Raw genomic sequence first — 13,964 nt, forward strand, 5'->3', positions numbered from 1 at the left:
GCCCAGGCTGGGATCCAGTGGCACAATCATAGCTCACCGTAATCTCAAATCCTGGGCTCAAGTGATCCTCTTGCTTCAGCCTCCCAAAGCACTGGGATTACAGGTGTGAGCCACCACACCTGGCTCACTGGTCTATTAGAAACAAAATAAGAAAGACAGCATGGTCCTTTTTTTTCAACAGCTTGAAAAATGTAAGAATCAGACTTTTTTATTCTTTTATTTTTTGAGACGGAGTCTCACTCTTTCACCAGGGCTGGAGTGCAGTGGCACAATCTTGGCTCACTGCAACGTCCGCCTCCTGCGTTCAAGTAATTCTCCTGCCTCAGCCTCCCAAGTAGCTGGGATTACAGGTGCCTGCCACTACACCCAGCTAATTTTTTGTATTTTTAGTAGAGATGGGGTTTCACCATGTTGGCCAGGCTGGTCTTGAACACCTGATCTCGTGATTTGCCTGCGTCGTCCTCCCAAAGTGCTGGGATTACAGGCATGAGAGACTTTTTAAACTGGTAAGTAATGTAAATTCGTGTTTTATCAAAATCTCAAGATGCTCTGCCACCATTTTTATCTCAGATAGGCTCACATGTTGAGCAGGTTGGTACTTCAGGGATGATTGGCAGGTGGGAAAAGTCTTAATAATTTGGCTTTATGATTTTACAATCTTCCATAGCAGTTTGTCCTTTACTCATAACTTTCTACATATTAGGCACAGTGCTGGGTAATTTTTATACATTCTCACTGCAAATTAAATGAGATCAGTTATCTTTACCCCCATTTCATATGAGAAATTCCATGTGCAGTAACTCGAGTGAGGTCTCATAGTTAACACATGGTGAGGCTGGTGTGCTCGACTCCACTGCTTCCCCACCCCCAAATTCTTTCATGCTGTAATTCACATATGACAACATTCACCATTTAAAGTGTACAAGTTAGAGGTTTTCCATATATTCCCAGAGTGGTGCAACCATTTCATTTATTCTTAAAATTATGCACCCGTTTATTTTATCTAATACTTAGGGCAGCTTTTTCTAGGTCGGCAGAAACTGATTCCACAAGTTAATTAAGCGGCATTTTATGGCACCCCCTGTAAAGCAGTTTACGGTGAAGTTTGAGCAGACATTTGTGTCTGAATCTCAGTCCCTTGACTATTGGTTGGATGATGTTGGGTTAGTTCCCCACCTCTGTGTGCCTCAGCTTCCTTATCGGCAAAAGGGGACAAAAAAGGAGTGAATTCACTTAAAGCACTTAGAATAGTGCCTGATATTCACTGAATGCTCAATAAATGTTAGCTATTATTGTCGTTATTAAAAGTTTTAACAGATATTTTAAAAAGCATTAACAGATCTTCATAACTCTGCATACTACAGAATCCTAAAATTAGCTCTGAATCATGAAAATTAAACTGCCAGTGCAACGTGGTCAGTGGAAATTGTATTATATCCCAATTCTTTGCAAACTGATGATCCATGTGATGTCAGCAATTTATTAACAAAAGATCTTACACAATTGATCATTTGGCACTCAGAAGGCATTTTCCCATTTAAGCGTTACTCACTGTGACAGAGGTAGCTGGTTGCCCATGTAGTATCCCTTTTCCTTCTTTTCTCATTGACAGAGCAGAGCTTTATTCTGGGTGCCCTTCGACTACACATCTGGCCTCCTCCCAGCTGGAGTGGCCAAAATTGTAAATCAATACAGCTGAATAGGGTTTCCAGGAAAGGCCGTCCAGGGGAATTGAGAAGGCTGGGAGAGAAGCCTTTTGCTGTCCCCGTCTTGCTCTTTGTTTGGGTGTTAATCAGATTTGATGTCTGGAGCTCTGACATTAATATTGGACCATACATTGAACTTTAGAATGGAAACCACTCGTTCAGCATGGAGCAGCAGAGACTGGAGCTGGATGCTCACACCAAAGGTGGACTATTTCCTAACTTCTTTTACATGAGAGAAAAACAACCCACCTTGATGTTATTGGGTCTTTCTGCAATATACAGCTGTACCGGTAACATATACATGTAATTTACACTTATACTTTTCTCAGTCAGCTCAAAAGGAACTTAAAAGAACAGTACATTCTTTTAACAGATTGAGCACCGACTGTGGTGTGCCAGTGATTGTTCTGAGGGCTGGATAAGCAAGGGAAAATATAGTCTCTGCTCTCAAGAAATTACCAAGCCTGGCAGAAGAAACAGATAATCAAAAACAGTACAATGATGCCAGTGCCAGAATCAGGGGCTAAGGGCGGGACAGATTTGCCTTCCATGAGGACATTGACAAAGTAGAATACTGAAGAGGTCATCAGGTGAGAAGACAAGGGCATTTCAGGCAAGTGCCCGACAGAAATGACCCAAGAAGCACAGTAGAAATTCTACAAGGAAATGAATTGTTTTGATCTGGATGCTGAGAAGATGATCTAACCCTTGGCTGCAGAAGCCACGTCTTCATCTTTCGACCATCCCTTCATCCTCCAAGATCTAAGTTAGTTGCGAGAAGTCCTGGGACTTGGTGGTACCAAGTAATACCTGTTCCATCAATGTTTTGCACAATAAAGAATTGCCTAGCCGACTGAGGGATTCAGAGGAATTTAAGACACAGGAAGAAGTGGGAAGAGGGGTCGCTTGACAAAGAGGTGGTCTCCCTCTCTGTCCTCCCGCCCTTTCCTCAGTGCTGACCTAAAATGAAGGAAAAGAGTGAAATACTTGGGATGAGAATGCTTGGTGGCCTATTTCCTGTTGCCTCTATCTGTCCTGCTTCAATCCTCCTGCTGACTGGGAGGAGAAGACAGAAGTGTTGGGGCTAGGTGTAATTTGCAGCAGTGAACCATAACGTGGCGTGCTTATAGCAGACCCAGTGGTTAGCGCGAAAGGTACACAGACCGGGCCTGCTCCTGTAAGACACATAACAACTCCCGCAATTAATGTGAACCCTGTAGTCTCCGAACATACACGAATACAAATTTACAGTTTTTAATTTAAAGATCATGTCATAAAACTAAAAATACTCCTGAGGGCAACGAATTGTGAAATACGTCATGTAAAAACTGTCTTGATCTGTTATACAGGAAGATGTGAAAGACAGTGTGGGTTCCTTTCTAGAGCACCACAATAAAGTGAGTATGACAACAAAGTGAGTTGCACAACTTTTTCAGCTCCCTAGTCCATAGAAAAGTTACGTATATACTATACTGGAGTGTATTCAGTGTGCCACAGTATCATGTCTAAACCACAATGTATACACCTTAACTAAAAAATATTTTGTTGCTAAAAACAGCATTAATGATCACCTGGGCCTTTAGGAAGTCAATCTTCTTGCTGGTGGAGGGTTTTGCCTCCATGTAAATGGCTCCTCATTGATCAGGGTGGTGGTTGCTGGAGGTTGGGGTGGCTGTGTCAATCTCTTAAGACAACAATAAAGTTTACCACATTAATCGACTCTTCCTTTCAAAAAACATTTCTCTGTAGCATGCAATGCTATTTGATGGCATTTCAACCAAAGTAGAACTTCTTTCAAAATTGAAGTCAGTTCTCTCAAACCCTGCAGCTGCTTTGTCAACTAAGCCTATGTAATAGAATAAATCATTTGTTCTCATCTCTAGTGTTCACAGCATCATCACTAGGAATAAAGTCCACCTCAAGAAACCACTTTCTGTATTCACCCGTAAAAAGCAACTCCTCACTAGGTGCGGTGGCTCACGCCTGTAATCCCAGCACTTTGGGAGGCCGAGGCCGGCGGATCACAAGGTCAGATTGAGACCATCCTGGCTAACGCAGTGAAACCCCCTCTCTACTAAAAATACAAAAATAATTAGCTGGGCGTGGTGGTGGGGGCCTATAGTCCCAGCTACTGGGGAGGCTGAGGCAGGAGAATGGCATGAACCCGGGAGGCAGAGCTTGCAGTGAGCCGAGATTGCACCACTGCACTCCAGCCTGGGTGACAGAGCAAGACTCAGTCTCAAAAAAAAAAAAAAAAAGTAACTCATGTGTTCAAGTTTTACCAAGAGACTGTGGCAATTCAGTACCATCTTCAGGCTCTACTTCTAATGCTAGTTGTCTTGTTATTTCTACCACATCTGTAGTTGCTTCCTCCACCGAAGTCTTGAACCCCCTAAGTCATCATTTAGAGTTGAAACCAACTTCTTCCAAACTGTTGTTATATTTTGACTTCTTCCCGTGAATCTCACAAATGTTCCTAATGGCATCTAGAATGCTGAATCCTTTCCAGAAGGTTTTCAATTTACTTTGCCCTCTCCATCAGAGGAATCACTATCTATGGCAGATATAGCCTTACAGAAATGCATTTTTTTTTTGAGACGAGTCTTGCTGTCGCCCAGGCTGGAGGGCAGTGGCTCAATCTCGGCTCACTGCAAGCACCGCCTCCTGGGTTCATGCCATTCTCCTGCCTCAGTCTCCCGAGTAGCCCACCACGCCCGGCTAATTTTTTGTACTTTTAGTAGAGACAGGGTTTCACCGTGTTAGCCAGAATGGTCTCGATCTCCTGACGTTGTGATCTGCCCACCTTCGGCCTCCCAAAGTGCTGGGATTACAGGTGTGAGCCACCACGCCTGGCCTACAAAATGTATTTCTTATTAAGAAATAAATTTTTGGCCGGGCACGGTGGCTCAAGCCTGTAATCCCAGCACTTTGGGAGGCCGAGACGGGCGGATCACAAGGTCAGGAGATCGAGACATCCTGGTTAACACGGTGACCCCGTCTCTACTAAAAAATACAAAAACCTACGAGGTGGCGGACGCCTGTAGTCCCAGCTACTCGGGAGGCGGAGGCAAAATGGCGTGAACCCGGGAGGCGGAGCTTGCAGTGAGCTGAGATCCGGCCACTGCACTCCAGCCTGGGTGACAGCGCAAGACTCCGTCTCAAAAAAAAAAATAAATAAATTTAAATTTTTATTTATTCCGTTCACCTCTGCATCTCAAAGTGCTGGGATTATAGGCATGAGCCACCTCATCCAGCTAGCACTTTCAATTTCCTTAAAACTTTTCCTTTGCACTCCCAAGTTGGCTGTTTGGTCCAAGAGGCCTAGCTTTCAGCCTGTTTTGGTTTTGACATGCATTCCTCAAGAAGCTTAATCATTTCTAGAGAGAGAGACGTGCAACTCTTTCTTTCACCTGAGCACTTAGGGGCTACTATAAGTTTACTAAGTGGCCTAATTTGAATACTCTTGTGTCTCGAGGAAGAGGGAAGCCCGAGGAAAAGGAAAGAAATGGGGAACAGCTGGTCAGTGGAGCAGTCAGAACACACACAACATTTATTAAGTCTGAAGTCTTATATGGGCATGGTTTGTGGCACCCCAAAAATAATAACAATAGTAAAAAAGGTCACGGGACACAGATCACTGTAACAGATACAGTAATGAAAAAAATTCAAAATAATGTGAGAATTACCAAAATGTGACACAGAGACATGAAGCAAGCACAAGCTGATGGAAAAATGGTGCCAACAGACTCGCTCGAAGCAGGGTTGCCACAAACCTTCAATGTGTTGAAGATGCAGTAAAATGAGGTGTGCCGTGTTCACACACCTGGCCTGTTAAGCCTCCTGACTCAGTAACTTGAGAGGCAAAAATGGGGGCCTGTTACAATCCTCGTTTTGTTATAAACAACAAAATCATGATTTGCCTGGAGAAGAGAAAGGAAACTAACCTTACTGATGGCCAAGAGCTACGTATTAGGCTTTTTTCTTCATGTTGTCTACATTAATCCTCCTAATTTAGCATTATCTTTTTATTTTTGGAGATTAAGAAAACATGATTAACTGCTTTGTTTACAGTCATACAGCTACTAAGTGATAAAAACAGGACTCAACCTGAGTGCTGTATATTTCCCAAGTATCTGCTTTTTCTGCTAGAACTTTGATGGGTCCACTGGTCAGACTCAGCATCAACATGAAAACATTAAGTAGCATTAAACGGGAAAGCCCCCGAAGACCCCATTTTTCTCATTATTTGTAAAGATAAGGTCTTTAGCTCTACAATAACTATTATTTATTCAACCAGCAAGTTATAAAATATACAGATCTTTTAATGAAGTGCCTCCGTTCTTCACACAGCACTTTAACAGCAGTTCTTTCCATGAGAGTTGGCTTTCAGTTTAGAAAAAATCTAGTAATTAAAAATCCAAAATTAGTGGGACAGTAAGACTTTCCCATCTCTGTTCTTATATTTATTTTCCTCCTTACAGGAGGAAGAATTTCCCATCTCTTTTGGACCACTGCATATTACAATAAGCCTAACAACAAAAAAGAATCATTAACTCAAGAGGACCTGGAAGAATGTATCTTCCTCCAGTTTCCCGTAGGGCAGTTCGGTAGTTAGTTTCACCCCAATGAACACTGACTACAGAAAGAAAGAAACAACCAAGAAATATTTTTTCAACCACATTTACTAGCTCACATAAATATTTAAAACAAATCCATCTGTCTTCCCTGTTTCCTTGGCACAATTTATCACAGTTCTTAACAAACTACCATAAATATCCATAAGGGGAAAATGAATTTTAGAATATGAAAGAGAGATTAATAAATAGCCAAATATGTCAACCATTAAAAGGACCACCAATTTTTTTAAAGATTAAGCCCCTGATTTGCAACTTTTATTGAAATAAATGTCATCTATTAAAAACAAGGTTAATTGATAACTTGATCTCAACTTGTTTAAGAGCAATTGAATTTTGACATAAAAATTGCAAAACTTCAACTAAAGAACAAATAAAACATTCAGACACAAGTTTACACTTCAAAAATTCTATCAACTTCAACAAATAATGACTGACTGTATATTAATTTACATTAGTCCTGTGGCCCAGAGTACATTTTCCATTTAAAACATTTTTAATACATCTTCTGTATGGCATGGACAGCTTCTAGTGGGAATTAGTATAGAGTCTGTTCTTGATGAAGACAACACTAGACAGATGTTGCCTGATGCCTGGATAATGCTGAATGTGACAAAACCAGCGAGACACATTAAGGTATTTCTCCTTTTCTTGAACTGTCAGGTCAACCTAAGTAGAGATTAAAAACATACACACACAACACAGATGTTACATAAGCACAACTATTAATACCACTTAAGTAGGAGATAGAAGTTGAAAAACAACAACATCAATCCCCCAAGAGTTCTCAAAAGCCAACATATTCAGATAGGAGTAAAAGTTTCAGCCCAGTGAACACTGACTTGTAAAAGTTCTTCATGTTCAATGCTATGTTCAGTTCAAAACCAGATGTGCTTCCTGGGAAATATCAAGTTTTCAACAAATGCAAAATTTACATTAACTGAGGATTTGGAGGTCAAAGAATTTGTTTTTTACTTCATTGGAAAGGAAGATAGATTAAGATACAGTTCCTTCTCTACTATTTTGTAGTAAACCTAAAAAACCAAAATGATCCATTTCAAGTGAATATTGCTTAATATAAGTGGGGGCTATTGCTAGTGGCGTGTGACTCAGATGAAGGAGGCTGAGTAAATGCATGAGAACAGACTTTCGTAATTCTGTTTGCAATAAAGCTGAACTCAGTCTTTTAGTGAATGTAGCAGTTCACCCAACTTGCTATCAAGCTACCAGAGTGCTCAGAGATTTGGTTAGAGGGGGACATGACACAAACTGCAGGTGCTTATCATTTCACTGGGCTCAAATTCCGAAGTAGGTGACTCAGAGACTTTTCTCTAAGGTAAAATTTGGAATTATTGAGAGTTATCAGGTAAAGAGAAAACCAGCAGGGCAGTAACTTGCAGCCATGCCCCATGAATGGGTAGTGTAGTTCCTTCTCCTAAGTCACATTTACTAAACAGACAGTGCAAGTCTCTGTAACACTGACAGGAGTGTTTGCAGAAAAAACTCAGTCACTCCGCAAGCGGTACAAACCCACCAGCTGCCTGCTTGTTGGGAGACATTTTTAGTGAGATGGATGTCCTTTGCTTTTCAGAATTTAGCACATACTTGTTCTACAGGCAAGCATTCTGCTAAGTTACCAGATCACCAAAGGTGAAGGACAAATCACTCTACATGCAATCATTATTACAGAATACAAAAGGATATTAACAATACAATTAAAAAGTAGGCAGTATTTTCTCATTAAATGTTCATTTGGAATCATATTTGTTGGCTCAGTTTACTTAAGTTGTTAGCAGGGAGAATCTTCACTGCTTCTGTTTCATAAAAATGTAAGTTCCGGGTTTTAGTGATACTGAAATCCCACACACAAGCTGCTCTAGCACATCATAAAAACATATTCATCTGTTTAAGGTGTGTAGGTTGTGTCTACTTAGAAAGATGTTACTATAACTGTCTCATCTATAACAGTCAGTCCATGGCACAGAGATAAAGAACACATCAGTCAAGAAAACTGGCCAAGAATGTCTTCTTTAATGTAAGAGTTTAATGTTTACTAAGAACATTCATGGTTTCACATGTAAAGAATCACATCAGGCTATAACTGGTGGATTCAAACTGAAAGGAGCATCTCCGTGTCGGGTGTGTTTTCATAGGCAGCACTTCATCATTTGTGGACTAAACTGAGCATCAGTCTATATTTCAAAAATATTTTGAAAAATATTTTGTAAAAGAGCATTTTGTTCTCTTTCTAAATCTTTACTATATGTAAACTTCACCAAGGACCTCAAAAGAAAATGTACGATTTATTAAAAGCTCAACCAGTAATAAACACAGCTGCAAATCTAAGAAGAAATGGGAGGTTTCTTACGAAAAATGAATGAATGAATGAATAAAATTCAAAATCAACTTCGACAAATTTCTTTGCTGATAGTTAAAGCAAACAGATGTAATAATAAGTTTTACTCCAACTTGATTTCATGTTAGCTGCTGAAATATATGATGATTCAAATCTGACCTCTTTCTTATCATTTTAGTCCTTTCATAGCTCTTTCATTTCAGGTAATTCTCCACTCAGCTATTTGGTAAAGCACTTCCAAACAACAGAGTACTAATGCTTGTTTATATTCAAGTTGTTCACACAGATTTTAAACTAGGTAAAAAGGGCAATGTTATCTGTGATATTTGTATTTCAGAACAGCATTTGCTGTCACAGAGGACTAGTATATGTTGCTCACAGGCCTATTATTTAAAACAATAATAACACACAGAACACAGCAAAACAAATATTCTCCAACTTAAACATTTTACATTTGGAGTCTCCAGTGTCAGGATTATCAACAGACCCACAGTACAAAATAGTCTTTATTCCAAGAGCTCCTAAAGCTTCTAACGATTCCTAATTTATTCCAATGTTTGTTTTTTTTTTTTTTTTTTTTTTTTTGAGACGGAGTCTTACTCTGTTGCCCAGGCTGGAGTGCAATGGCGCGATCTGGGCTCACTGCAACCTCTACTTCCTGGGTTCAAGTGATTCTCCTGCCTCAGCCTCCCGAGTAGCTGGGACTACAGGCACATACCACCATGCCTGGCTAATTTTTTGTATTTTTAGTAGAGACGTGGTTTCGCCATGTTGGCCAGGCTGGTCTTGAACTCCTGGCCTCAAGTGATCCACCAGCCTCGGTCTCCCAAAGTGCCTGGGTTACAGGCGTGAGCCACCGTGCCCAGCCCCCATTCCAATAATTTTTAGCTAGATGATCCATTTTACAATAATTTTAGATGATCTATTTTAGAGACTACATTTATTCATTTTCCCTCAGGAAACTTTTGCCAGAAACTCAGAGTTTTTCAAAAAGGATGAGGTTATGGTTACCACTTTCACCTCTTTTTACAGTTTAAACTTTGGAACGTGTCCCTTTGAGTCTGAGATAATTATGAATGACCTTGACTTCTTAACTCTGTTACTTTTTTGGAAGATATTCCCTATATAAACTTCCTGTAAACAAAGAAATGAACAGATTTCTCCCCTCACCAAATTTACAGATTTTAAAAACATTTCTGATAGGATCCCCTGGGCTACTTTACTTACAACACTGGTTTTCCACCATCCCTTTCTAGCTAAAGTTCTTTTTCCTTTCTTACAACAGGAAATAATGCAATTGTTCTAGTTACCATTTCCTGCTTCATGTCGGTCTGCATGCCAGTGTGTCTATAGTGGTGCTTGGCTCTTTCTGCCTAATAATTCCTTTTAATTTATATTGGCACTCTATCATGACTTTGAACTTTAAAGCCAAGCAGATAATATTCTGAATCACTAATTTTCCATGAAGTCATGTGAGAAACACTTTAAGTGACCCATTCCAGATCAGGGTGACACGCTGCTTTGTTACCTTTCCAACTGGCACCACGCTGCCGCCTTTGGGACATTCTTTAGGGCCAGGCCTCCTGGACTATTTTGCAGTTATTTCTTTTATTTTTCCTTTCCTTATAAAAGAACCACATGCCTCCAATGGTGCTCCAAACTTCAGAACAAAAGTATTTCAGTTGATAACAATCTTACAGTCAAGAAGCACATAATATTACAAAGGATTTTAATAATCTTGAGTAACAGTCTGTTCACAGGGATGACTATCTACTAGTGAAATCACTTTAAGAAAGCAGTGAGTCACTGGTGTTATAATAAACAGCCACACTAACAGGCAGTATAACAAAGGAAAGGCAACATAATATTCCTCAAATGGAGTTAAGATAGACCAGATCTCAGAATAACTCAGCCATGACTAAAATTGGGCTCACAATGAAACAAAATACAGTGGGATTATCTGATGACTCGAAGGTTCCTTGACTGCTGTTTTGTACACTGTGCTGATTACATATTCCGTACTGAATAACATGAACAAACAAATGAAGGAATGCATGAGGCCAAAAATAAGTAATACTGCCAAAGCAAACAAAGCACAAAGACCTGGTAAATATCAGCAGGTGGCCAATCTGCACCTCACACCTACCCTACCTTAACACCTAGAAATCACTTATTCCACATCTGTAAGTATTTGTACCCAACTTAACAGGAATGCCATTTAACACCACAGTGCGATTCTGCCATTGTGTAGGTTTTAGTCTGTGAGGCCTGTTCCTTGAGAAGGTGTTTATTTCTCTGATTACTTTGCCTGCACTTGGACTAGAGTGGGAGAGATACTTTGACTCATGACAGGAACCCAAAAGGATGGTCAACAGTGATTTACATATTAATCTATTCAATTTCACTTTGAAAAAGATAAGGATATCTTTAATCATAACATCCTAGTCACTATATATGAAGAGGACATACATTCCAAAATAGAAAATGTTAACACATAGAGAGTGCTAAATATTGTTAAAGTAACCCTAACTTTAACATGCAGTACTGAATGAAACACTTCTAACCTGCCTAAAAACCAAGTGCCCTCCAGTGCACTTAGACTCGTAATTAAATAACTTTGCAGATAGGGCTATGAATATTTTGCACTATAGGATTATGACCTTGTTCATTCTGCTGGCAAAGGAATTCCAAACAAGTTCCCTCCTTTTCAGAGTATTTCCTTTCCTTACTGCAAAACCTGCATAAACTAGAGGAAAGGAAAACTTAATTACACACTTGGATTATGAGTTGCACTTCAGTATCATCTTTTTTTTTTTTTTTTTTTTTTTTTTTTTTTTTTTTTTTTTTGAGATGGAGTCCTGCTCTGTCGCCCAGGCTGGAGGGCAGTGGCACATTCTCAGCTCACTGCAAGCTCCGACTCCCGGGTTCAGGCCATTCTTCTGCCTCAGCCTCCTGAGTAGCTGGGACTACAGGCGCCTGCCACTGTGCCCAGCTAATTTTTTGTATTTTTTAGTAGAGACGGGGTTTCACCGTGTTAGCCAGGATGGTCTCGATCTCCTGACCTCATGATCCGCCCGCCTCGGTCTCCCAAAGCGCTGGGATTACAAAAATACTCTCCTTAATGACAGCCCAATGCCACAGCAAGCCAGATCTTGTGGGTCTGAAGAGACATTCACTAGCCTGCTGGCTGTCATCACACAGGATGACTGATGACATTTTTCCTAATATAAAGCTTAAAAAGTTAAATGTCAAAACATATGTCACATTTAAATATATATATTTTTAAAAAGTCAACAAGTTTGTTATTGTGGTTTTCAGATAGAAATTGTTCTTGGAGCCCTGTTGGGTAGCCATGCTCACAGCAGCACAGTCTTACTAAAATCAAGTACAGACTCCCCCAAGTTCAAAGACGGTATGTAGGCTGCCACCAGGAGAGAGATGCTTAGATACCTTAGCAGCAAATCCTCTTTACCTTGGAGGCTTTTCCATTTTGAAATGAGGTAAGTTCTGCCTCATCATCATTTTAAATTCCAAAAGCTACTAAAATATATTGAACCTAGAATGGAATAAAAAGAAGCTGGTAATCAATGTATTTCAACTCCAATAAACTTTCTCTACATTTAACTAACATCACTTAAATTATATTACACTTTCACTACAAAGATAAAAAATCTGAAATAGGAACTATAAATGGGTACCAGTTGTTAAATATTGTTTTATTTATTTTTTTAAGACAGGTCTCTCTGTTGCCCAGGCTGGAATGCAGTGGTGCAGTCATGACTCACTGTGGCCTCGACCTCCCTGGGCTCAGATGATTCTCCTACCTCATTCCCCCAAGTAGCTGGGACTCCAGGCGCAGAGCTACCATGCCTGGTTAATTTTTTTTTTTTTTTTTTTTTTTTTAATAGAGATGGGTTTTGCCCTGTTGCCCAGGCTGGTCATGAACTCCTGGACTCAAGCAATCTACCTGCCTCAGCCTCCCAAAGTACTGGGATTACAAGCATGAGCCATCATGCCCAGACTTAATATTGCTAATCTCAATACGTATTTAGCTGTGCAAGGCACTGTGCTAAAAGCCAAGAGGGGATGAACAGAAATCAGACATATCCTCTCCCGTCCTTTATTTTGTGTAAATTGAATCATATTCTTTGTAAGTATGGGGAACATTCATTCTACTTCACTCCTGTTGTCCCAATGTAATTATTAACAGGCCTTCTTTCACAGTCAAGTGTTTTGGATGAGAAATCATGTGGTCACCCTATTTACAAAGAACATGTGTAATCAAACTTATCATAAGCTTTCCAAAACAATGAAAATTCCCTTAGATAGCCAAGGCCATCCAAATCTTCAGATATTTTTCTGACAATTTTATGATTCTATATTCTACTCATCTGCCTCGTTCATTAATAACATAATATTCTGACCAGAGATTAGCACTGGATTCCATTTTCTCTACTTCATTAATTGCTTTCATGTAAAACAGTCTAATTTCTTCAATAAGATTAATATGCCCCTGAAAATAGTTTTATACTTCTGTTGTCTCCCTCCCAAGTATAAAACAGTGGGCATACACAGTGGGCTTTCAATAAATCATTTAAAACTCCTAATAGTCTTACACTAAATGAAGGATCATTCTAAGCCATTACAATAATGTTGTAGAATTTAACATAATCACTGAGGGATCTTTGAGGAACAATTCACAATAAAGTCAAGTAAATTCAAACCTAGGGATTATAGCTTGAGTAGGGGACTAATAACTGTATTATGCATTATTACAGTATGTTTGTGGGGTGAGGGGAAACCAAAAGGAATCCACTTCTACGACTGTCATGAAGCCCAGGAGTTCTGGAGGGAACTACATTCCATTCTGAATTTTCTGGTTACAATCCCTGTCTTCTCTCTTCAACCTCAACTGAAAACCCAGACTTATGAGGCCTCAATCTGTGCCCTCTTATTCTTGGCAAATGGCAAAGCCAACTATGTAGGAGGCTTTTTCAGAGGAGAAAACGACTTTGTTTTTCCAAAAGACAAACCCTCCACTTTGCTTTATGAGGCAGATAGCAGCCCCAAACCATGGACAGGTTGGGGCCTGCGCAGGCCTCAATTATTACGGTATTTCACAGTTTATAACACAAAGAGCTTCCCCACACATTAAGACACTTCAGTCAGAAGACCTAGTTTGGCCCTTCCAAAAACTGAGTGCTGCGCCTTTAAACCTCAAGTTTCCTAAGCATTAGTTTCCTTCTCCGTAAAAGGAGGCTAATAACA

The 13,964-nt window shown here is 39.9% G+C and overlaps 2 protein-coding genes across 2 annotated transcripts in view; both read right to left on the bottom strand.

Annotated features, from left to right (window-relative positions):
* Window positions 1-13,964, bottom strand: part of BLOC1S5 (biogenesis of lysosomal organelles complex 1 subunit 5) — a 995,078-nt gene that overhangs the window by 61,912 nt on the left and 919,202 nt on the right. The window lies entirely within an intron of this gene.
* The window catches only part of EEF1E1 (eukaryotic translation elongation factor 1 epsilon 1), a 315,058-nt gene continuing 307,666 nt past the window's right edge, over window positions 6,573-13,964 (bottom strand). Inside the window, exon 5 of the mRNA XM_050787467.1 lies at window positions 6,573-7,009. Coding sequence (XP_050643424.1) covers window positions 6,869-7,009 — 141 coding nt within the window. The 3' untranslated portion in view covers window positions 6,573-6,868. The remainder of the gene's footprint in view (window positions 7,010-13,964) is intronic.

The sequence above is a fragment of the Macaca thibetana genome, chromosome 4, assembly GCF_024542745.1.
Source record: "Macaca thibetana thibetana isolate TM-01 chromosome 4, ASM2454274v1, whole genome shotgun sequence".
Taxonomy (NCBI): Eukaryota; Metazoa; Chordata; class Mammalia; order Primates; family Cercopithecidae; genus Macaca; species Macaca thibetana.